This window comes from Hyaena hyaena, unplaced genomic scaffold (genome assembly GCF_003009895.1).
Source record: "Hyaena hyaena isolate Hyena2069 unplaced genomic scaffold, ASM300989v1 scaffold_597, whole genome shotgun sequence".
Lineage (NCBI taxonomy): Eukaryota > Metazoa > Chordata > Mammalia > Carnivora > Hyaenidae > Hyaena > Hyaena hyaena.
In genome coordinates this window covers 730512-756446 of record NW_024081231.1, presented here as the reverse complement: position 1 = coordinate 756446, position 25935 = coordinate 730512, and the positions used below count along the sequence as shown (strand labels likewise).

At 41.7% G+C, this 25935-nt stretch overlaps 1 protein-coding gene across 2 annotated transcripts in view; it reads right to left on the bottom strand.

Moving 5' to 3' along the window:
- The window catches only part of TSHR (thyroid stimulating hormone receptor), a 158279-nt gene extending 133920 nt beyond the window's left edge, over positions 1-24359 (bottom strand). For both annotated transcript variants that reach the window (XM_039257023.1, XM_039257024.1), the window contains exon 1: positions 24190-24359. In XM_039257023.1, the coding sequence (XP_039112954.1) occupies positions 24190-24359 (170 nt within the window). The remainder of the gene's footprint in view (positions 1-24189) is intronic.
- Positions 24360-25935: the final 1576 nt, after the last annotated feature.

Here is a 25935-nt window from a genome sequence, read left to right as displayed (position 1 = left end):
AAGTTCTTTTGGCAATCTTAATCTATAGTCAAATTTGAAAACTCCTAAAGTAGCTAACTTCAAAGGGAACTTCCAGTTCTTAGAATAAATTTGTCATGTGTATATAGGAAAGGAAAGGGCAATATTTTCAAATACCAGAAATCATCCGGGAGATTAAAACTGAAAAGAGACCTTGGTATCCACTAAATAGCAAATTTTGGGAAGGATGGGTGCAGAAGTCAACCTGCAAAGGGATAAGGAATGAACCAACAGTGGCAGTGAGGAATATGAAAGTGAAGGGAACATACTAGAACTTAAGAGGTAACTAATAAGCAAAAAGGTTAGCACTGGTAATATGAGCTAATTGAAGTACCAGTCTGCCAGCTACTTGGAGGGGACAAATAGAGAGCTCCCAGCTGAATGGTGGGTAATCTCAGGTGGGCTGTGCTCTCAACTAGAGTGTGGGAAGTTTTTAAAACAAAATTAATATAAGAAGATTGAATCAAGGTTGAAGTAACCACTAAGAAATGAGCAAGCAAAGGCTTTAGGGGGTCATTAGGAAATAAGGGAATCAGACAGAAGTCATAAAATGCAGGCAGAATATCAAAGTGCTATAGCAATTGCCTCATAGAAGACCAGTATTACTTTGGAAATGGCATATGGGAAGTACCAGGACTCCTTTGCCTGGCTTTTAAGAGAACTTGCAGATGTAGGGATGATGAATTGAGTAGGACTTAACAGAAGAATAGAGAGAATACTATCTTGAGAGGGCCAAGTACTAGGAAAGGTATTATTGTCTTGTTTTGCTCTGTTTTTAAGAATAAAGGAGGCTTGAGCAAATTTATTTTTAGAGAAGAAAAAACTTTAAAAAAAGGGAAGGTTCAGAATGTAAGGATGGTCAGGAAAATAAACGGCTGATAACGGAATTTTCATAAAGACACTAAAATTTTTCAAGTGTTTTCAGAAATAATTATGTTCAACAAGTACATTCTAATTCCTGCAATATAGTGGGCTTTCAATATGCCATGGAATCATTAATCAGAGAACATTTTTTTTACCATCTAAGAGCTTACAGTCTAATTTAGGAGATGTAGCAGACAAGTAAACATGCAATTAAAATAGTATGATAGAATGAGTAAATATGCAATGCTGGATTAGGTTTATGTAATCTAGATTTGAGAAAAGTCCAGGAAATCTTACTCAGAAATTGAGGTCTAATTTGTATCTTAAAGTTGATAGCATAGGTTCTATATCTGCTTTTCTCAACATAAATGTATTCAATATTCAATACAGCCACTGAAAAAATAAATATCTGCAGAATGAATAATCTACAACCTGAAAAATGGAGACTTTCTAGAGTCTGCCCAATCCAAAAACCTCCCCACTGTGGTCACCTATAAATGCTGGATAAGACATAATAATTCTCCCAAAGAATAGCTTAATTCCCCAGAAAGAAGAGACGTCCCCAGGTATTGAGAGAGAACTGCAAACAGAATGGTAAGTTTTGTGAGTGCTCCAGGAGCAGAAAGGTTATAGGAGAGAAGGAATTCCCAGACTCAGTAGCCTGAAAGCTTGATTTTTAATACTGAAACTGGATCAAAAGAACAGACCTTGGCACATGTGAAGAGTAGAGTTGTAATTAAGATACTTCTATAAATTGGTAATGTTAAAGGCTACATACTTAATGAAAATATGAGACAGAAGAGATTTGCCCACTATATCCCTTGTATAAGTTCTATATTAAAAAAATATTCTTGAGAATCTGGAATCCTGATCCTACCCATGGACTTGGGTGTCTGGAATAGCATTTAAACTACTCCCTGTTTGAGGCATCTCCCAAGCTGAGGCAGTAGCGTAAAATATGGCCCTAAGTGGTGAAATCCCTAAGGTTGAAGATAGAAACAACACAGAATTCCTGATGATTCTTGCTCTCAGCCCAGGCTGTACAGGATTCTCATTGATACAGCAATACTTAAAATGAGCTCATAATCCAAAATTATAAAATAAGGAGATAACAATTTACCATGAAAGAACCAGTAGACCCAACAATTAGCAAACTGAAGTCCTCAAGAATCTTAAAAAATAGAATAATTTCATAGTGACTGTAAGGTTTGTTTAAATTAACTCAGGACATAAAAGATCTCACTTAAACCATGAAAAAGAATAGAACAATATGAAAAAAAAAACAGACAATGAAATATAACAGAAATAAAAAAAATATGTGCAGTAATACTGGATGGATTAAACAGAAGAGTAGTCAGATGAAGAACAGTGAACTGAAAGATAAATAGTGAACTGGAAATTAGATAAAATGTAGCCTGTGCAATGATTTATGTTCCAGGAATGTGTGTATGTCAGGAGTAGGAATGAGGGAGGTGAAGAAAGCAATGCATCCATGCAATCAGCTGGCTTTGATTAAGCTGTGTTGAAGGTACTATAGACAGATCATGAAAAGCTGAGACAACTAAGAAACATTGAAAACTGAATGTGAAAGATTAGCCCTTATCAATCTAGTAGGAAACAGGAAAAAACTGAAGACCAAACTCAGGACATACAGCTATGCTTTTGTTTATTCTTTAGTAGGAGAATAGACAACTGAATTATAGTTTATTCATTCAATGGGATACTGTACAAGGATGGATCTGGGCATGTTTCAGTTGACAGAGGAGTCTGCCAGGTTGGAATAGGGGCTGAATAGAACTCAGCTCTCCAGCTTGGGTCATACGATATGGTAAACTCTACTGTGTTGGAGATGTCAACAGAGGAAATAAAGGTAGTGTGGTGTGTGGTTTAAGGAAAGTCTTCATAGGAGGCTCATAATGCAGTTCCCTGGAGTTCTGGAGCAAGTCCACACATTGGCAGTGTAGAAAAAACAGCTCCTAGTATGCCATTGGGCTTTCAGTCAAATGAAACTGAACATTTAACTATGGAAACCAATTGGCCATGCATCCTAAATTGTCCATCATGAGCTGAATTTGCTAGGATCCACTAAGTTATAACATCAGGCAGACTTGACAGCAATAAATCAATGGAAAGTAGTACATCAATGATCAAATGTGTGCAGGACTACAAAGCATGAGTAAACTGTATGAACTGGTATCCTAGCCCTCCAAGTCAACTGCAAAATTACATCACTGTCCCTTCTTTGGCTCCTGGCTATAGCTATATGAAGTGTCCCATATGAGCAACTAAAGGAAAAAGACAAAAGCCAGAGCTTGGTTAGTGGATAATTTGGTTTGGTATATAGATGTTGGTTATGTATGTCCACCCAAAATGGACATGAGCTGCATATGAAGGGGGCCTTGGAAGACAGCAGCAAGGGAAAAATCTTCCCAATGGGTAGATTTTATGGAAAAATAGCCTATGATAAGAATATGTATATGGACTCATGAGCAAATGGGAAGACAAAAGCTAGAAGACTGTAAGAAAAAATTTCTGGGCCAGATGCATGAGTATGAATATATTAATGTGGACATAAAATGTGAAGATCTCTGTATCAGATATTAATCACCATCAGCAAGCAGTCACCATAGAGTAAGCATTGAATAACTAAGGCAAAATGACCTGATCAGTTGAGAGGCACTAGTCTTAATCACTGGCCACCTCAGAACTAGCACAATTGACACATTAACAGAGTTGAGACTATATGTTAATAGCATGGACCCCCAATAAGCAAGGCTGATCTATTATCACCATTGAAAGTCCAACCAGTTAGCAAGAGAACTCAATGTGTCACTATCTCTTCAGGATACCACACTGTGGAATATTGACCACAGAGAGCCCTTTCTTCCTGGAAGGATCAGTGCTTTACTATCATAGTAGTAGACACTTATTCTTGGTATCTGTTCACCTTTCCTGCCTCTATGGCCTCAGCCAAGCACCACTATCTGGAAGATTTTAAAGTATCTGATCCAGGTGTATAATCTTATACAGCATAGTGTCAAACATGACACCTATTTCACAGAGAAAGAGATAGGGAGGTAAGCTCATGGTCATGGGATTCACTGGTCATATCAAGTACCACATAATCTAGAAGTAACTGGTTTTACAAAGCAATGGAATAGCCTGCCAAGGGCATAATTTGTTGGAAATATTTTGCCATGATGTGGTACCATCATAGCAAATCACAAATTTCTATTTGGATATTGTGTCCCATTAGGAAGAATATGTGGGTCTGGAAATCAAGAGGCAAAAGCAGGAGTGATCTCAATTTTATATCCAATGACCCATTTAGGGATTTAGTGTTTCCAATCTCTATCATTCTAGGCTCTGCAGGGAACTACAAGCTATGATGGCAATTTGGGAATTGCCAAATTCCTGGGAATTTTGGACTTTTTATGTGCAGAGATGAGTAGACTAAAGGAGGAGTTAATATCTTGGTAGGAGTAACTGGTCCTGATCAGCGGGAAGAGGTACATCTGCTGTGACCCAATGATGGTAGGGAGGAATATATGTATATATGTGAATTCATTTAATCCACTTGACCATACCTTAGCACTTGCTCAGTTATGACTAAAATGAACAATCCCAGCAACCCCTGCCTGAAAAGAGTATAGTTACCATGGATTCAGAGCCCTCAGGAATAAGAGTTTGGATTGTACCAGCAGATAAGTCATCAAGGCAGAGGTTAGAGCTGAGTATGAGGGGAATTTAGAATGGACAGTGGAGAGAAACAGAAGCACCAATTGTGGTCCTGACATCAACTGCAGCAAAGGGGCTGCAGTTCATCCCTGTAACCTCTTGTCTAAATTTCCCACAGGAAGACAGACCTACCGAAATACTGGATGCTCTGTTTTCCAAATGCATATGAGGAAGTAGATCACATCGCAAGGGCTGCAGCAGCCATGGAGGTGAGCGCTCTATTCAAGATGCATTTCCATTAAATCTGTAGGTTGCTTTGGGTAGTATGGACATTTTAACAATATTGATTCTTTCAGTCCATGAACATGGAATATTTATCCATTTGTTTGTGTCATTTTCAATTTCCTTCATCACTGTTATATAGTTTTCAGAGTACAGGTCCTTTACCTCCTTGGTTAAGTTGATTTCTAGGTATTTTATTCTTCTTAGCATAATTGTAAATGGAATTTTTTTCTTAATTTCTCTTTCTGCTACTTCATTATTAGTAGATAGAAATGCTACCAATTTCTGGATATTAACTTTTTATCCAACAACTTTACTGAATTCAAGAACTATACTCAAATTAAAAAATATATATATATATATTTTAAAAGAACATACTTGCTGTTAAGAGGAAAGGAGCACAGCTAGCCCTCCTAATTGGCTCATATCTCAGTGTCTGCACCCACTCCTTGTGCAACAGTAGCCCTCCCTTCTGTGCTGATCAGAGATGCACTTTGTGGCACCAGGCAATCAAGGAGTGTGATGTGGGGAAACAGAGGGAAGTGTTCATCACTACAAAAGCTACCATCAGTTCAGTCCAGGGAAGGATCTATAAATGTCCACTGGATTTTGCAACAAATGTTGTTAGTGACTTTGGCAAGAGCCTTTTCAGTTGAGTAATGGGAGCAGAAGCCAGATTGCAGTAAGTTAAAGAATGAATGGAAGTAAAAATGTCAAGAGAATTGAGGAAAGTCTTTATGAATGTTCAGCTGCAAAGGGAAGGAGGCAGGTAGGGAAACAGCAGTGGTGGATGGACTGAGATGTGAGAACTATGGCGGAATTTTGTTTTAGCGGAAAGAGACTTGAGTGTGTTTAGATATGAGTAGAAAGGAGAGGGAAAAAGTCAAAGTAGGGTGAGGAGAACAGGGAGCTTGAATGCAGATGGAGAATAGTCCTTTTGCATTGTTGGAAGAGTAGAGGGGGAAAGGATGGGTGTAGATGCTTTTAAATTGCTTTATTTTGTTGTTTTGTTTGTTTGTTTTACAGTCTTATTCTCTTAAAATCCCTGCATGATAAGTCTGCATTTCCCAAAACATTTGCTAAAGCATCACCCCCCTCACATATTCTTATTCTGCTGAACGAGAAAGACTGTCCCTAAATAACAAAAATTACCTTGTACACTTGAACAATTACTTCCTTGGTCTTCGCAACAATTTTCCGAAGTAGGACAGAACCATCCTATGGTTTCGTGTAACAGATACAAAAGATGAGACACGGAAGGATGACTTTGCCTTGCTAAAATGTTTATCAATAATTTCCTTATTCAGTGGGAAACTTCCATTCTGTACTGAACCATGACTTTAGCTGACATAGCTTCATTCAAGAGATTTCCCTCTTGCTATTGAAAATGAAGATACTGCATACATTATAAAAAGAAAGAGTAGCCCCTCTAAGCCATCTTGAGTTTTTTTAGGTCATGAGATACATACTTTCTATAAAGTAGTTTCTTATGAGTAAAAGGAGTTCTTCGTAAGTACATTAAAACTTCTACTGTCATGCAGAACTGAAGCAGACAGAACCTTAATAGATCCTTTCATGCTTCATAGCACGCATTTCAAAGCTTCTGGCTTTGTTTTAGATTCCAGGGATTCGGGATGGTTGTGAAATGGCAACTTGGTTATGCTACATAAGAAGGCCAGCCAAGCATTAAATAGGGGCATCTGGAGAGCTTGGAAACCCTAACAGGCTTTTCAGCCAAATTCTGACACACAACAGATAGATCCTTACAGATTTATGGGCCCTATGAGGACAGAGAACCCCCATCCCCAGTTAGAATTTCAGTCACTTTACCCTTTACCCTACTAACGGTAACTCCCCAGGGACAAATATCTCTGGAAGAAGATAAGCAATCTTATAAATATTTAAAATGTGCTTTTTGCACAGTGGACAAGTGTTTGGTCTTAATAAAGCCACACAATCTTCAAGCCCAACAGCTGCTGACTGGTCCATGCACAGAGTATGCCCTCTCCAAATTAGTATAATACTCACACCGAGGGTTAAATCAGACCAGCTCTCACCGGCTCTTGTGCCCACTGCTGCATTAGTGATCAGAGTTAACTTCCGCCAGGCTTTATTCTGGTTTACCAGGTATTTGAATATATGCTAATAGCGTTACTTCACGTGATCCCCATAACTACTTCATGATGTGGGCATAACAGATCTTACTAGTTTGTTCATCCTGTAAATTGAGTAAATAGATTCTTCCACACGGTGGAGAGGTAGGATTTGACTACACATCTTCTGTTTCCAAGTTCCAGAGTGGAGAGGGAAGAAATCGCTGAGAAATAAGCTCCAGTAAACCTAAGGGAAATACTAACCTACTTCTTTCATTTGACCTTTTTTTTATTCTTAGCAAATTTTCTTTATTGGCATATTGGTTAATTTTTTAAAATGTTTATTTATTTTTGAAAGAAAGAGAGTGAGCAGGGGAGGGGCAGAGAAAGAGAGAGAGAGAGAGAGAGAGAGAGAGAGATCTGAGCAGGCTCCACACTGACAGCAGAGAGCCTTAAGCAGGGCTGGAACCCACAAACTGCAAGATCACCACCAGAGCTGAAGTTGTACGTCCAATCAACTGAGCCACCCAGGCACCCCTATTGGTGAAACTTTGAAATGGAGATATAAGATATAGAAGCCAATATTATTTTTAAAAATATTTATTTTGAGAGACAGAGAGAGTGGGGGAGCGGGAAAGAGAGAATCCCAAGCAGGCTGTGCCCTGATGGGACTCAGTCTCACAAACTGTGAGATTAGGACCTGAGTCAAAATCAAGTGTTGGATACTTAACCCATGGAGCCACCTGGGTGCCCCCAATATTATTATAATAAATGCCATTACAAATGGGGTGTTGTTTGAGTTCTATACCTCATCTATAACAGAGAAAAACCCTTTGCATTAAGTATTAGCTCTTAAAAGGGTAAAAGAGTAATGGTAATGGTTCATGCACTGTTATTAAGCCTCCTCTTTCTAGCAGTGTTGACTAAGATTGCCATGGGATCCGGGAGGGACAAGCACATGGTATTGTTCAGCCAGCTGGCTAGAAACACTCTCCTTCACAAAGCAGGTACTCTCAAAACCTTCTGACGTGGGAAAGTAGTTTTGTAGCTCTAAGCCTCTGAGAATAACTATGAACACTGGTGGCATTCCAGTGATCATTTCTAAGGTGTGAGGCATTTAGACATGGAGTGGGACTTCTCTCTACACCAGGGTATGAGAAATGAACCTGCCTGAAAAGTCTTGAAATTACATAAAGCCTGGCTTGTTTACACCTGTTTTCCCATCAGGCCTCTTGCCTGATGGCCCCCACTCTTTCCCTGCAGTGTGACTGAAATGTAAAAAACATTACGTGAAGTGAAAGAACCCATACATGTTGTATGATTCCATTTATATAATATGTCCAGAGTCCATGGAGACAGAAATCAGGGGGTACAGACAGAGGGGAATGGGGAGTAGCTGGTTAATCAGTACAGATTTCCTTTAGAGATGATGAAAATAGTTTGGAGCTAGAGGTGATGGTTGTACAACACTGTGAATGTACTAAATACCAGTGGATGGTACATTATATGAATTTCATGTCAATTGGGGAAGGAAGGGAAGGGTAGGGTAGGGAAACAAGGGAGGAGAAGAGACCAGATTTGGGAAGATACTACTATAGAATAGTAGAGAAAGCCTTGGATTTGGAGCTAGGGAACCTGAGTTTGAATGTTCTTTCATTTACTGACTGTGAGACAAAAGATAAAAGAGATGGCATTTCTGGGTCTCAGATTCCTTATCTAAAGTAGAGTCACACAGAGCTACTCTGAGTCCCAAGTGAGGTACCTTATAGGAAAACACACAGCATGGGGCTGGACACAGAGTTGACACAGTGCATAATTAAACAAACAAAACAATAACAATGCAACAGATTTTAAGGTAGTGCACAAAACCCATTTAATTCATATTATAGCTCAAACAGTTATTATGTAATAGAATAACAGATAAATAATTCATAAGAGATAACAATTACGGCAATTTTCAGTAATCCAAATGCTTTAAAGAACTAGATGTTTTTGTAATTATAGTGGAGAGTTTATTTTTCTGGCGTCAAGGCATTAACCTAAACCTAAAAATTAATGTTATGGCAAATTCTTCACTTTAGTACTGTGTTTAAATTACATCAAAAGTAACAATTCATCATGATGCACATTTTTATTTTGATAAGCATATTTTATTTTATTTTTAAATGTTTATTTTTTAGAGAGAGACAGAGCATGAGTGGGGGAGAGACTGAGAGGGAGACACAGAATCCGAAGCAGGCTCCAGGCTCTGAGCTGTTGGCACAGAGCCCAACACAAGACTCAAACTCACAAACTGCGAGATCATGACCTGAGCTGAAGTTGGACACTTAACCGACTAAGCCGCCCAGGTGCCCCCTATGATGGCACGTTTTTAAAAGAAAAACTTTAATGTCTCTGAAACCAGAAATCCCTGATTGAAAGGGGGGCTGGGTCCCTCGGAGGAGATTTTTTCAGTGTCACCACAGAGGTGACTCTCAACAGCCAGGTGGGTAGGATGACTCCTTCTATGGCTGTCAACCACAGTGCTGGTACAGTGGGTGTGAATGAAACAGCCATGGTGACAGGGATGGAAGCCAAGCATAGGTTCACTGTCATCAAATTGAGTAAAGCTACTGCCTCTTTGAATAACCAAACCACCAGTAGTAGAATCCTACACTGCACCCTCATTAAGGCAGATTTCCTCAAAAAGAACAGCCAGCCAATTGGTGGTAGTTTGATTATGTCGGACACTTTTTACCACGCAAAAGTAGTAATTCATTTTAAAAAGTCTGGTTACTTTGGATTTGGGTTTGCTTTCCCTGACCTCACTGCCTCCCCTGGAGTCATTATTCAAAGGCTTACAGGCTGCCCGATCTACCTGTGTGAAATCCTACAGAGTTCTGCAAGAACCAGCTTGTTGCACAACACTGCAACAGCACAACACTCGGCCAAGAGACCCATTTCATGGGAGAGAAGGTGTAGTAAAGGGCACATGACCATCATATCCACTAGTCTTACTATGTTCCTAATCGTGCAGAAGCAGATTGCCTAGCAGAATGGTGAAAAGGCCCATTAAAGACTCAGCTGAGGTTCCAACTTGGGACAAAGCCCGGAGGGTTGGGGATCCAACCCAGTGAAGTGTACATGCTGAACCAGTAGCCAATATATGCTAGTCCCCATGTAGCTAGAATACATGGGTATGGGGACCTATGGGTGCTGGTGATTGACTCTTCTCACCATCACAGTGACCACCATTCAGAATTTGAACTTCCTATTTCTGTTCCTGCAAGATTAGAGGTCCTAGTTTTGGGTGGAAAGACTATTTCCTCCAAGTAAAACGTAGAAGGCCTGAAGCTATAATGATCACCTGTTATTTGGGCTCATGATACCAGTAGATGAATGGGCAAATAGAGGAGTTTCTCTCCTGAGAGGAATAAAAGAACCATGAGAAGCTATGATTGCTGCTTTACATCAGCAGCAGTGAGGAGGGTGTCAAGAGCCCAGAGATTTATCTGGGACATGTCTTGGTTCTGTTGCCAGTGATAATGGGGAAATAGAGCAAGTATAGCCAATAAGGGCAAGGCAATTAAAGGTTTAAAATCCTTGGAGTTGAAAGCCCGGGTCCTTCCACTAGGCAATCAATGGCCAAAGTCTGGCCAGCACTGACAGAAATCTAAAATCGGAGTTGAGGAGAGATATGACTGTTAATTACAACCTTGGGATCAGCCACAATGGAGGAGATTTTTGCTTATTTCACAAGCCCTCTTGCATGATGTCTTTGCAAAGATTGCATTATGAAGGGAGCCCTGTGGCAGACTGGACTTGTAACCCCCTCTATCTCAGAAAAAAATAAGGTCATTTTATTTTTATAAAACAGAAGGTCCGATATTTTAGTATGAGAGCCAGACATAATCAAAAGTTTGGGAAGGGGCGCCTGGGTAGCTCTGTCGGTTGGTTGGTTGGTTTGGGCTCAGGTCATGATTTCGTGGTTCGTGAGTTTTTGCACTACGTTGGGCTCTGTGCTGACAGTGTGGAGCCTGCTTGGGATCCTCTCTCTCCCTTTCTTTCTGCTCCATTGTCCTCATCTCTCAAAATAAATGAACACACTTAAAAAAAGAAAGTTTGGCAAGATCTGAGTGTTTCAAAGGGCGAACTGCATTGAAGACCTCTTAATGTATCAGTTGAGATCCCTTCAGCCTTACCTGTCCTGTTCTAGCCAGGCCACAGCCACCAGGTCTGTGTGTGTGCTGACTAGCTTCATCCACGTACAACCTGACAGAGCTGTACCTCAGCCCTGCCTCTGCTTCCCTCACCTTCCACCCTGGGGCATTTCTGTACATATCTAGGACTCCTTCATTATCCATGTGCAAGGAACCTGGAAGGCTGGTGGAGTTAACACCCGGATCTACAGGGTGGGAGTGGGGAGATAAGAACTCATGGATAAAAGTTTCCCTTTCCTCCCTCCTAGAGCAAGGATCCGAGATGCATAGGATTCTCAGGTGGCCCCATGGGATCAGCAACCACTTGCCTCCAGTAGCAGTAAAGTCTCCTTCCCACCCTTCTTCACATCCACAACTCACCCCTCTGCTCCTTGGAATCACACTCCCCAGTAAGAATTCTCACACAGGCTCTGCTTTCTGGAGAATCCAGGCTAAGACATTACGGACTCCTTTCTTTCACTCAGACTCCACGTTCTCTATGAGGAAATCCTGTTGACTTTATACCTTCATCATAAATCCAGGACTCAACCATTTTTCACCACCTTCCCTGGTATTAAGCTGGTTGGAGCCATGGTCATTTCTCACTTGATTAACAAGTATAGTAGCCTGGGTGCTCCTAGTAAAATGTAAATCAGCTCATGCAATTTTGGGGGCAGAGCTCAACATCCTTAATAGCTGTTTATCTCATTCAGAAAAAAAATACATACATGTATGTATTTATATACATTTATATTATTTTATATTTATTTATTGTACATACTTACATTTACATATTTTTAATGCCTTATAATGACCTACAAAGTACCACATGCTCTGTACCCCATAACTGCTCTGATTTCATTACCTACAACCCTCTCTGCTACAGGCACAGTTTTCTGCTTGTCACTTACAAACATACTATGCAAGTTCCTCCCATGCCGCACCCCCCTCACCCCCCGCAGACTCTGGGTCTTTGCATTTACTCAGAATTTTCTCTCCCCAGTACCAGATATCAGCCTGGCTTAGTTTGGGAGGCTCCTTTAGGTCTTTACTCAATTGTCACTTTCTCAGTGAGGCCTTCTCTGGCCATTTAAAATGCAGTCCCCAGCCTTCTTTCTCCTTGTCCCTTCCTTTATTTTTTCTGTTATACTTCTCACCATCTGACATACTATGTGTGTTACTTACTAATATTTTTGGCTATTTCTCTCCTGCTAGAATGATCGAGGAAGCCATTTATATTATATCTCTCCAATACCTAGAGTAGTACTTGCAAATATTAAGTGACCAATAAATATTTGTTAAAAAGAAAAAAAAAGAAGAAAGGAAGGAAGAAACATTAACCACAATAAAATGCCACCTATCTAGAGTAAGATTTCCTTTCATCTCAAATCTTTGGACCATGGCTGTGTACCCAAAAATAACTGAAAAGGGTGTTGAGAGAGAAACAGAGCAGCCACAAAGCCCACTTAAGACTTTGTCACAGGAGAGGACCTCATTTGTGCCCTCTCTTAGGTCATGTATTTATCGTCATGTACAGATCCTTTCCCTAAAGTTAGCCTTCTAGTTTCCCAGCCTATAAAACTTTGAAATAACAAAATATAAAGTGACAGTAGCTGGCAATAAGAAAAGACAATTTCAATCCCTCTCTGGAGTTGAGTAATTATGATAATACGTGGGTGTGGGTAAAATTAAGCTAATGCCTGCAAAAATGTTAGCCAAAAGCTTCATGTATCATATAAATAGAGAGATCATGTTTTTGAAGGAAAAACTGGGACGCAGAGAGCTCTTTCCAGGTGCAAAAGGGGTGTGGGAAGTTTAGTTAAAATGATGAGAAAATATTTGAATTTCTGGAATGTTCTGATGGCAAGATATTTTAAATAGGGCTGTACCAGAAAAAACGCAGGGCAGATTTACATGTCACTACATGTAAGAGAACATTTATAAGATGCTCTAAAAATCACAAAGGTCTGCTTTGTAATTCTGAGAAAAGGATTTGCTTTGAAATTTTCTGGAACACCCTACGTATTCTTGAGGATTCATACAAAAATGAAGCAAAGTAAGGAGAGTCTGACATCAAAACGGAACACTGTAAAATCTAATTTGTAGCTCGGAACAAATGGAACCATTTTTTCTCACACTTGAAATTTCCTTCAACTATTCCTTATTTACAGTAATAAAAGGCAGAAAAATAATTAAGCATACTAGGCAGGCAGATTCAGTGAGAATGGAAATAGGGGAGTAAAAAGGATTTAATGTCAGCTATAAGGCATTAGACACTTGTTAAATCTGTTTTTAAACTAGTGACTTAAAGAATAGCCACACTTAGTGAACTTCTGTGAGAAGAGCCTATTCAAAGGATGAGCTAGGTGTAAGGCATTTAAAAATAATCATAGTACCATATCCAAGAGAAAAAAATCACACTTAAAGGTCAAGAAGTTTTCGTTTATTTCTTTAAATATATGTTTTAGTGTTCTTTGTAATGAAATAAAAAGATTAAGTCATGCTTAATACCGAATGTACACTATCACACACAAAAAAGCCCAATTATTCCAAAACATAATTTCTTAACTTTTTTGGGGGGGGGGTTCAAGGACACCTTTAATAATCTGAGGGAAGTTGTAGATTCTCTCAGTAGTGCCTTGATGTACAAATTTTCATTTAATCACAGATTTCCAGGAGGACAACCACGGGCTCCTAGGAAGCCCATGAACCTCTGGTTAATAAACCTTAATCTGAAGGGTAATAAAAATTAACATACTTTGTACAGTAAGAAAACAAGTAATCAAATAGTGGAATCAGTTCAATTTAACAACCTCTCAGTTCTGGAGGGAAAAAAAAAACTATTTCAATTAATTGATAAATCCAAATAAAGTCCACTCATTTAACAATATATGGTAAGTTTTTATGAATTAGTTTTCTCTGTCCACTGCTTTATCAGAGCCAATATAAGAAAATAGACACTCCAGGAAAGCCAGAGTTTTGTTCACACAGGTGAACACTCTGGATCCAGGTGAGAATAGGACTGAATGGGCATAGTCTCTGCAGAGCGGCTTTTTTTTTTTTCTAAATTTTTTAAATGTTTATTCATTTTTGAGAGACAGAGTACAAGCAGAGGTGGAGCAGAGAGACAGGGAGACACAGAATCGGAAGCAGGCTCCAGGCTATCAGCACAGAGCCTGATGTGGGGCTCGAACTCACAAACTATGAGATCATGACCTGAGCCAAAGTCGGCTGTTCAACCGACTGAGCCACCCAGGTGCCCCCAGAGCGGCTTCCTAAGCACACACAGCACTGCCTCCTAAAGTACTTTACTGGCCTCTTTCTGTGACTGCCATTCTGTACCCTGTCACTTGAGTCAAATTACTAGGATATTCAAATATAGAGTTCATTATCCTAAAGGTAGAAGCGAATACTCTGGAAAGTTATGTATGAAGTCACATGGAAAACAGTTACATGATGTAAAAGAATTCAAAATTGGCACTTATTTTTTAGAAGTTAAATTAAATAAAATAAAACCAGAGGTTTCAGAGGTCCTGACTGCTCTGGATTACTTTTGGGTGTCCCAGATATCCTTTCCTCTTGCTTAGGGGTGCTACATTTGGAAAGTGTAGGAAGCACTGGTAGAGTCAACTTCTTGGAGGCAGCTCTTCAAAGGAGCATCTTTCACATGGTTTTCGTATCGTGAAATAGGGTCAGATGTGAGGTGAGAGACGTGAAGCCCCAGCAGATGTCGTTTTAGTGTCTAAAAAATTAGTGTCTCAGGTGGCCAGGAAAACTATTAAGCAAAAGTAGAATTTCATCTACTTTAACAGGGCAATAAAACCCAAGGACTCTGAAAAAGAATTATAAGGTATGAAGAACCCAATGGAATGATATTAAGGTGCCTCTGGAGACCTTCATCCATGTGTTCATTTATTAAACCAATAGGTATTGACTACCAATCATATGCCAGGCTCTTTCTGGGCACTTGGGATACATAACTGAACAAAGCAAATCACAAAAACAAAACAACACAAAAACCTTGCCCTGTGGGGAAAGACATAAATAAGAAACATAAACAAATTATAGTGTATATTAGAAGGTGCCAAGCGCTATGGATTTTTTTTAAAAGCAGGAATGCTAAGTTTTAAGTAGAGTGATTACGAAAGCCTTATTGAGAAGGTAACATTTGAACAAAACTGGAAGGAGGTGAGAAGATAAGCCATGGAGACATCTGGGAAAAGAAGGTTTGAGACACAGGGAAGAACCTAATGTGGAAAAGCCTGACAAACATGAGGAACAGCAAGGAGGCCAGTGGAGTAAAAGCTGAATTATGAGTGAGAGTAATAAAAAAGAAAAAGGAAAAGAAAAAAAGTTCTGAATCACGGAGGGCCTTTGGGGCCACTATAAGGACTCTAGTTTGTATCTTGAGGTAAGTAGGGAGCCTAGGAAGGTTGTGAGCAAAGGAGGGACATGACCTGACATTCATTTTAAGAGACGCCTCTGGCTGCTGTGTGAAGGATAGACTGTGGAGGGCAAGGCTGGATGCCGTTCTGTGGCTCCTGCGATAAGCCAGAGGGGAAGATACAAGTATCTTAACAGAGATAAAGGAAATGCAAACTTCAATGGACACCGTGAAGCAAGTTCACTACCATCTAGGTGGTAGTTGCAGATTTTGAGGCAATAACCAAGAGGCCAACCCGTTTAAGTTATTGACTCCCAGTTACATGACAATAAACAAGGCTCTGGGTATTGCAGCATGTCCTGTAGGCCTCTGGACTTTATGGTTTATTAGTAAGATCTATAGTAATTTATCCTCCAAAATCTAATTTGAGAGTTAAAGGAATGCTCTTAATTACACCTGGATAACAGGTGTAAGAGGAGGTTCCTTCTAGCTAGGGCAACCCTAACCATAAGGAACCTAGGAAGCCAGTGGATGTTTCCCTAAGGAACTAGTGTTCTTAAGTGGTGGGGAAAGAGCCCAGCTTTCTTAATGAATGAACATCTTTTAACTTGGGAAAATTTAGAATTAAAAGTAGAAATGGGGTGTGTGTGTGTGTGTGTGTGTGTGCCTGAGTGGCTCAGTTGGTTAGTGTCTAACTCTTCATTTCAGCTCAAGTCATGATCTTACAGTTCATGAGTCTGAGCCCCACATCGGGCTCTACACTGATAGCATGGGGCCTGCTTGGGATTCTCTCTCTCCCTCTCTCTCTCTGCCCCTCCACCACTTGCTTCTGCACTTGCTCTCTCTCAAAAATAAATAAACATTAGAAAAAATAGAAATGAGGAGTGCCTGAGTGGCTCAGTTGGTTAAGTGTCTGACTATTGATTTTGGCTCAGGCCATGATCTCACAGTTTGTGAGATTGAGACCCACATCGGGCTCTCCATTGACAGTGTGGAGCCTGCTTGGGATTCTCTCTCTCCCTCTTTCTCTGCCCCTACTCCATTCATGCTGTCTCCCTCTCTCAAATAAAAATTAAAAAAATATAAATAAAAATTTAAGTCATATCCATGATATTAATTTGTGTTGAATTTAAGAATCCTTAATATAGGGCACCTGGGTTGCTCAATTGGTTAAGTGTCCGACTTCAGCTTAAGTCATGATATGGTGGTTCGTGGGTTTGGGCCTGGCGTCGGGCTCTGTGCTGACAGCTCAGAGCCTGGAGCCTGCTTTGAATTCTGTGTCTCCCTCTCTCTCTGCTCCTCCCCTGCTCGTGCTCTGTCTTTTTCTCTCTCAAAAGTAAATAAACATTAAAAAAGATTTAAAAAAGGATACTCAATATACTTCTGGTAATTTGAGTATTTGTGTTGGGATATCTAATAAATTGGCCTTGCAATTTCAGTGTAAAATGTATAAGTGAATAGTTTATATTGACCTGTTATTTAAGTTGAAAAGGAAATTATTTTTTACTGAATTTCCTCATAGAGTGTTTATTGGAAGCCAATAAAATAACTGTTCTAAGTGTTCTGTGTGTATCATAGGAGATATCATGCTTCAGTGGAAAATTTTGCACTGACAAGAATATATTCTTCCAGGATTCTGAGTCTGATTCGATGGGAACTCTTTCATAATTATGTACACTGTAAATAATTGATAGCAATGCAAAATAACTTTTGTCTATAGACATGGCAAATTCTGTCCTTTCTGGTAGAGCTTCAATTGGCTTCCCCTATGCCCTGACTATGAAAGAAGTTACTTTTGCCCCAGTAGCACATTCATTTCAATATTCCTCATCTATAAATCTATTTTGTGGATTTTTAAAAAATATTTTATTTATTTTTGAGAGAGAGATAGAGACAGCATGAGCAGGGGAGGGTCAGAAAGAGAGGGAGACACAGAATCTGAAGCAGGCTCCAGGCTCTGAGCTAGCTGTCAGCACAGAGCCCAATGCGGGGCTCAAACCCACGAACTATGAGATCATGACCTGAGCTGAAGTCAGATGCTTAACTGACTGAGCCACCCAGGTGCCCCTATTTGTGGATTTTTAACATAATTGCAACATTTTTACCAGTTTCCTCACTGTAGTGGGTTGAATAGTGTCCCCCCAAAATTCACAACCACCTGAGCCTCAGAATGTGACCTTATTTGGAGATAGGGTCTTTGTAGGTGTAATTAGTTAAGTATACATCATCTTGGATTAGGGCATGCCCTAACCCCATGACTGGTATCCTTATAAGAAGGGGTGGAAGACACACAGGGACTTACATACACAAGAAGAAGGCCATGACTGAAGAGACAAAGACTGGCGTCAGGCTGCTACAAGCCAGGGAAAACCAAGGATGGCAGGCAGGCATCAGAAGCTAGGAAGCAAGGAAGGATTCTTTCCTTGAGCCTGCCAGGGTAGCATAGCCTTGTCAGTACCTTGATGTCAGACTTTTAGCTTCCAAAAATATGAGAGAATACATTTCTGGTGTTTTAAGCTGCCCAGTTGTGGTACTTCATTATGGCAGCCTTAGGAAACTAAAACAGAGTTTAAAAAAAAATCTTTAGGGTGTTCAATTTATTGCTATAGGAGACTCCTGGTTTTACCTTTCTTTGAAATTTATCTTTTAACACCATTAACTCATTCATACCACCCAGCAATCCAATGAGGCAGGTGCTATTATCATCCTCATTTTACAGATGAAGAACCTGAGGTACAGAGTAAGTAGGTAATGTTCCTGATAGGGTGCAGAGCATGCTCTCCCCAAACGTGGCACCTTGGCACATTGGATACTTTAAGCTGGAGGAATCTAAGAAATTGCTAATGTAGACAGGACCATCTGACCTTCTCCTAGAGCAGATCATAAGCCCCCCCGTGTGGAGGTGCCTTCCCTATACCCAGAGGAAAGGAGCAGCCTTTTCGGCAAAGACAAAAGGAAGGCAAGAGGAATCTGAAGGAATAGAAATTGCTGTTTCCCCCAGTTTTCTACACTTAGCACACCCCCTTTTTGTCTTATAACATTGTTCCATGACTTCCCACTCTTTACCAAACCTGATGTAAAAATGCTCAAGTTTAATCGCTTCTTTGGGTCTTCATTTCCTTATGAGGAATTCATCCTCCAAAATCTAATTTGAGAATGAAGGGAGCACTATTAATTACACCTGGATAACAGGGACAAGAGGATCCTTCTAGATAGGGCAACCTAACCATAAGGGACCTAGGAAGCCAGTGTCCTCATTCCAAGTCACGTAAAACTTATGGTACATAAATGTGTATGCTTTTCTCTTATGAATGTATTTTCCTTGTTGGTGTTACTAGGGGTCCTAGTCAAGGATTTAGAAGAATAGGAGGGAAAAATATTTTCCAAAAGCATGCTGAATAAATGGTAGAGCAAGGCATTCAACCATGATGATCTCACTCCAGGGAGAGTGCCCTTAACTAATTTTACTCTCTTCTCCTAAGGGATGGAGATGTCTGAGATCTCTAAACAGCACTGGGATGTCTAAAAACTTATGATTCCTGGTACTAATAAATCTTAATATGAGACTTTCTAGAATTTTCTAAGTATTTAAGTGCAATTCAAGTGCTCTAAAAATGTATATTTGTACTCGAATTATGTATTATTTTCCTAAATTATTTATTAAAGTATTATTAAATTATAAAGTCTTCCATCAAAAAATATGTCTTCCTTAAGGTAATTATTATAATAATTAAATTTACAAATAAAATAATAAATATATGGAAAACCCAGAAGAGAACTAGTCTTTATTACTTTAATGAATCAAATATTTGTTTTTAAACAGTTCCTCCAATAAGTCATTTTTTTTTTTTGGCACAAAAGCTGCCTCCACTGACATCAGAATTCACCTTGGCCTGTATTGTGTCACAAAGGAAGTAGTAACATATATTGTTGCCCATCAGTATTGTCCCAAGTGAAAAAATCCAACTCTTTCACTGTTCAGGTTGGAATTCTTCACAGTTCTTCAAATGAGTAGTTCCATCCCCCGGAACACCTCTTCCTCGCCCTCTACCTCCACACGTGCACCTCCTTATGCCCAAATCCTACTGGTACACGATGAAGCTCAAAACATTCCCTGAACCCAAGCTGAAATCAGTCTCCACCCCTCATTCCCACCAAACACACTCCCAGCACACTTCCACGATTATAGTTGTATGTTTATGTGATTATTTGATGGATATTCAGCTTCTACACTGGATTGTAAAGACCCCTGAGTACAGGGATATGTCGCTGTCATTCTCCACCACGTCCAGAGCAGTAGCACACGTCTGGAGCATAGCCAGTGCTTCGTAAACATTTGCAGGATGATGGAAGTGATGAGCAAGGGTGAGGGCATATAGCCCCTCTTCGGTGGAAAATGCCTCATTAATATGTGACCGTTAGAAGGAGCCAGTTCTTCGCCTCCTACTACAGACACCAAAGGCGGGGGAAAAGGGACCTCCCCCCTCCGAGCAGGTAAGGGTACCTACCCAGCAGGTAGGGGAGTCAGGCAGGTAGGGGAGGTAGGACACAGCAGGTGACCTATGGCAGACAATCAGCTGTTCCCATCTAGAACATCACTATCTGGCTGGTGATTCAAAGGGGCAGGAGTGGTTGAGAAATTACTGATGGCAGCACCCAGACAGCCCGGCAGCTACAGAACTAGCTGCCCAGCACCACAGATGTCCAGTGGCTGTGGTTACGGTGTTGTCTGTGGAGTCATTCCAACCAGATGGTTGGCCGCGGCTCCAACTCCCTGCCTGCCCTGGGTTCTGGCTTATTTTAAAAGCCTGGTTCTACAGTGATTCTGTAAATTACATGTTATTGTTTCGGAACATTTCTTCCCTCCTTAAGCTAGACAGACTGGGTTTTCTGTTACTTACCATCAAAGACCTTGAGTCACACACACAGAGGATAAAAAACACCAATAAATCATGGAGTCTAGAAGCATGAAGTGACACCATCTTTGTAAGACACAAAATACTGGGCTGTATTTGGCAAGCATGTGGGTGCTAAAGCCGGGGGCTTCTCTTTTGGTGGGAAATCGAGTGTTATTCAGGTTATGACCCCTGATTGTGACTAAAACACTTGTGAAATATGGAATAAATTCACAGTTCCCTAAGCGTGGGAAACAAGTATGACATGAGATTATTTTAGGTGGAATGTCCACATGGCATTAAATAATATCGAATCATGTAGTGAAAAAATGATTCCCCTTTCCATGGTTTTTTGATTCTTCTGATACCACCGAGGACAGCATGTTGAATTGGTATCTCTTAAATATGTCTATAACACTTATTACTCTTCCTTTCTTAAAAAAAAGTTTATTTATTTTGATAGAGAGCAGCATGAACAGGGCACAGGCAGAGAGAGAGAGAGAGAAGGAATGTCAAGCAGACCCTACACTGTCAGTGCACAGAGCCCAACCTCACGAACCATAAGATTGTGACCTGAGCCAAAATCAACAATCAATTGCTTAACCAACTGAGCCACTCAGGGGCCCCTGTTGCTCGTCCATTTTAACAAGGAAAAGTCAACCTCAGGCTTAGAGCATTCACAGGCAACAGTCTTGAGCCTACAATGTAATTACATTTTTGTTTTCAATGTTTTTAGCCTTCTGGGTTACCTCCTATTTTTGCAAGTTATGCTAATTTCTCATTTATAGTCATCATGTAACCTCTCTGAATAAATTTCTTTCCGTTAAAGAAGTGAATCACTTAAAAATACGGAGTGAATAATAGCACAGGTGGAACACAGATCTGGCAAAAATCCTGAAGATGTTGAGTGAGTGTCTTCAGCTTAGAAAATACTGGGCTAGTCCATCACTTAGAGCCATAGATGCAGATGCAGAATCCAAATTAGTAATAATGGAAGCAAAACCCAGAATCTTGAAAATAGCTCCTTCAGAAACTTTTCTGAAGGGGGGCACCTGGGTAGCACAGTCAGCTAAGCGTCTGGCTCTTGATTTCAGCTCAGGTCATGATCTCATGGTTTGTGGGTTCGAACCCCACATTTGTCAGTGCAGAGCCTTCTTGGGATTCTCTCTCCTGCCCTCTCTCTGCCCCTTCCCTGTTCTAGCGTGATTTCTCTCTCTCTCAAAATAAATAAACTTAAAAATATTTGTTAAAAGAAACATTTCTGAAGGCACATAAGTGTGTGATGGACAAAACTTCACTCCACTGGAGTTGAAGGAAGTTGGAGGGGGTGAGGTGGTGGTTGTCCCCATCATGGACCTGAAAGCGGAGAGGTCATAGAACAGGCAAGGTAAGGTAGCACTTTCTTGAGGGGGAATCTGCACAAACCCAGAACCAAAGTCAAACCCCATCCTCTTCCTCATTCAGAAAAGGGGTTGTCCTCTGTACACACAGGTAGCAAATGGTAATTCCCTGAATGAGAGTAATGGGACCATCTTGCTGTCCTTGGTTTTGAGGTAATATGACCTATGATTATGTGCCAACATTTAAATTTTTAGTTTTCTTCCGCTGGGTTCATTTAATTTCCCTTAAATCAGTAATTCTTGATCAGGAGGAACAATTTTTCTTTTCAAGCTACCTGGATATCAAAGATTCTAGAATGTTCCACCAGGGAGTAGGAATATGAGCTGTTCTTTACTTCCTACCTAGTTAGAACCACTGTTGTAATAAGAGTGAACTGTGCCCCCTTAGATGGGGGGAAGTGGGGAAGAGGAAACAGACCCACTATCTCAGTAGGGGTCACAGTGTAACTCTCTCCCATCCACCTATCGTACCACGTGGCAGGTGTATGGGTAATGCAGAAAGGGACAATCTTGTTTACCTTTCAGCACCAGAATACATGGATAGAAGATAAGACTTAGGAAAAAAACCACTCTCAGCTCCATAATAATTTGTAAAACAGCCAGTCAGTGGTTACATGGCATCTAGATTCAGAAAAATGGTTGCCACCCAGAGCAGGCTTTAAGGTGTGTTTTGTTTCAGCAGGAAATGCCTTCTATAACCTAGATATAGTCTTTCTTTCCCTCCCATCCCCTCTTTTTTCCTTCCCTCCTTCTATCTATCTTTTTCTCCCCCTGCCCAACCTCCTACTTTTCTGAGGTCTTACACATTTTCCTTTCCATTCTTTTTTTTCCAAGACCATATTGGAGAAAAGCTGGCAGGGTGAGGCCTGCTTTCATCTAAGGGCAGTAGGCTTAAGAGCGCATCTCGGCACTGTCTCAAATCTTGGCACCGCAACTGGTAAACTGCATGACATTGAACAAGTCACCTTGCTTTTCGTGCCTCAGTTTCCCCATCTACTCAGTTGGATATTGTGAGGTGTCAGTTGGTGAGTTTGGGTAAAGTGCTGAGGACAGGAATAAGCACAATATAATGATTAGCTTTACACACTTGACTTCCCTCATAAGCTTTCCTTTGATAAGAGATCTACTACCCCCACCCCAAGATTTGAAAATCACTTTGCTGTTGCAAATGGCCATGGCCACTGTATAAACTGGCACGCTTTGGGGCGCCTGGGTGGCTCAGTCGGTTAAGCGTCCGACTTTGGCTCAGGTCATGATCTCACGGTTCGTGGGTTCGAGCCCCATGTGGGGCTCTGTGCTGACTGCCCCGAGCCTGGAGCCTGCTTCGGATTCTGTGTCTCCTTCTCTCTCTGCCCTTCCCCTGCTCGCGCTGTCTCTCTCCCTCTCAAAAAAATAAATAAACATTAAAAAAAAAAGTTTAAACTGGCATGCCTCTTCACCCACACTCTTCATCACTGTCTCGCCTCAGAATAACTTCCTTCTTCAGAACACCACCCTTCGCCTGTCCCTACTCCCCGTGTTTTCAAGGCCAGATTCTCCCTGCTCTTGTCTTTATCCAGTTCTTACTCTTCGTGATTCAATGACTCCCCTCACTTGTACCATCAGACATCAGAACACAACTAACTGAACCCCCTCTTTCACCCAGAAGGAAACTTGGGTCTCCCCAAATAAATGATCTCTCCTATTTTCACAGCTGGTAAGCAAGACATGACGAGAATGGCCTCCTGAATCGTAGTCCCTTTCTCTTCCTCTAACATTGGGCTTTCTCCTCATTTGGTGGAATTATTAACAGGATGACTCCAAGTTCCCCTCCACTGTCAGATCATGTTTCTCCTCCACAACTTGAAATTCTGCCCTCTGCAAAGCAGTCCCTGAAGAAGTGGTGTCCCTGGCATTTTTTCTTCCCTGTCACGCAATGGACAACATCTGAGACTTGCATATCCATTTGTTCATTTATTCATTCAACAAGCTTTGGCTTGAGCACCAAAGGACTTCCCGGCCCTAAGCTGAGTGTGAGTCTTTCTGAGTTGAGAGACAGGGTTTTTGTGTAAGAGGTCAATTCTTGAGTTGCTATCAGTGTTATTAATAGCTGAAGTGAAGGATTCAGCCAGGCCCTAGGCAAAGTGAAGAATAGCAGCTCTTGAGAAAGGACAACTCACACTTTCATCTTGTACCAAAGTTGTACCTTTTCCTGTGCTATGAGTAACTAGGATGTCAGAAATCCTAGGTTTGGGCAGTTGCGTTTGGTCGCGCAAACACACACACACACACACACACACACACACACACACCCACCCACCCACCCTCTGGCTTACTCTTAAGCTCTTTCTGTGCACTCTGTCCACCTTTGCAGCTGCCCTTGGCCTCTTGAACCCCCCCCCCCCCCCAGGTACTCACAGAGTCTGCGTGCTGGGCGGTAGGCTGGGGATGCGGTGAAGATCCTTGCAGGTGACTCTGAAGTCATCTTCCTGGTGACACTCGCAGGGCGGAGACGGACACCCTTCCCCCCCCAGGCTCCTGGACAGGGCGAGAAGCAGCGCCAGCTGCAGCAGGGGCGTCTGCCTCATTTTCCGAGGGTCCCAAGGCTAGTGCTTCATCCTCCACGGACGTCGTTCCTGGCCCTCTGCGCCTCGGGTTCCCGCGATCTGGAGGGCAGACGGAGGAGGCGGGGGAGGGGGGAGGACTCGCTGGGGCTGTGACTTCAGCACCCAAGCGGAGGCTGGAGAGGGGGAAAGAAGAGGCTCTTAAGTGTTCTGTTTCCCTAGGCAACTCTCCTCCCAAACAAGCCTAATTGCTTCACTCCCCGTGCCCGGAGCCGCGCAGCCCGCTCGGTCGGTTCCCTGACGCTCAACACCAGTCCGGGCTGTCCCTTCTGCGTTCCAGCCTGCCCCACGCGCTCCTCCCGGGAGTTCTCTCCAAAGACTCCTTTAGAAGCTGCGGGGTCTCTAAACCCAGCGCGCCACTTTCCCGTGGGCAGCCTCCCCCGGGCCCCGCCTGCCGGGACCACCCGCACGCACTCTAGCCGAGAAGGTCCCCGCGGCTGGACTGTCCCGGGGCGGCCGGGGCTCCCGCAGAGCTTCAGCTTCTCCCGCCTAAGGAGCCTCTGCGGAGAGCCGGGGACGGGCACGCGTCGTTGGCCCCCCGGAGCGCCGCTGCAGCGGGGTGCGATCCGCGTTGCGCGCCGACCTCAGCGCAAACCTGGACCGCCGGGCGAGAGCCGCCGCCGCACGCACGCGAACCGCGGGCGCGGAGTCGCCGGGCCGCGCGGGGCTGTCCGGGCAGCAGCGCGCTGGGCGAGGCGGGCCAGGACCTGCCCTCTGGGGCCACCTGCTGTGCAGAGCGGGGAACTGCAGGAACCGTTCCCTGCCCTGCGGCCAACTCCGAATCCAGCTTTTGCCTTTAGATTCGAAGCGGGGCCGGTCAACCCTGGTCGGCTCAGGAATTTTATAGAGTCACATTCCCCAAGATGGGAAGAAAAAGAATACGTAAGGGGCACATTATCTTCTACTCAGTCTTCGCACAGTAGTCAAAAAGATGATTTAAAAGATAAATCAGATTGTCCCAATGTCCCTCTTAAAAGCCTTTGCTTGCTTTCTTATTCTTGTTGGAGTAAAGAAAGTATCAACTCCTCACATACTGTGATGATTCTATTTGTATGTTCTTCTGGGACAGGGACAGGTGATGGAAATCCTGGAATAATTATGGATTATTCCATAATTTTAATCCAGGAAAATCCTGGATTAGAGATGGACTAGAAAAAAAAAAAGGAATGAACTCACAGGGGTTATCAGAATGTTCTATATCTTAATTAGACTGGAGGTTAAATGGATGCATACATTTGTTAAAATTCATTGCACTTTCATTTAAAATATATGTACACCAAAGTTTATAGGCTTTTATTAATAATCACCCCAAAGTGGAAACAATCCAAAATTCCTTTTACTAGGTAATGGGTGAGCCGTGATACATCCATACGATGGAATACTCATCCACAAGAAAGAAAGAAAGAAAGAAAGAAAGAAAGAAAGAAAGAAAGAAGAGAGAAGGAAGGAAAGAAAAGAACTAAAGAAAGAATTAAAAAATATATTTTTAGGGGCGCCTGGGTGGCTTAGTCGGTTAAGCGTCCGACTTCCGCTTAGGTCA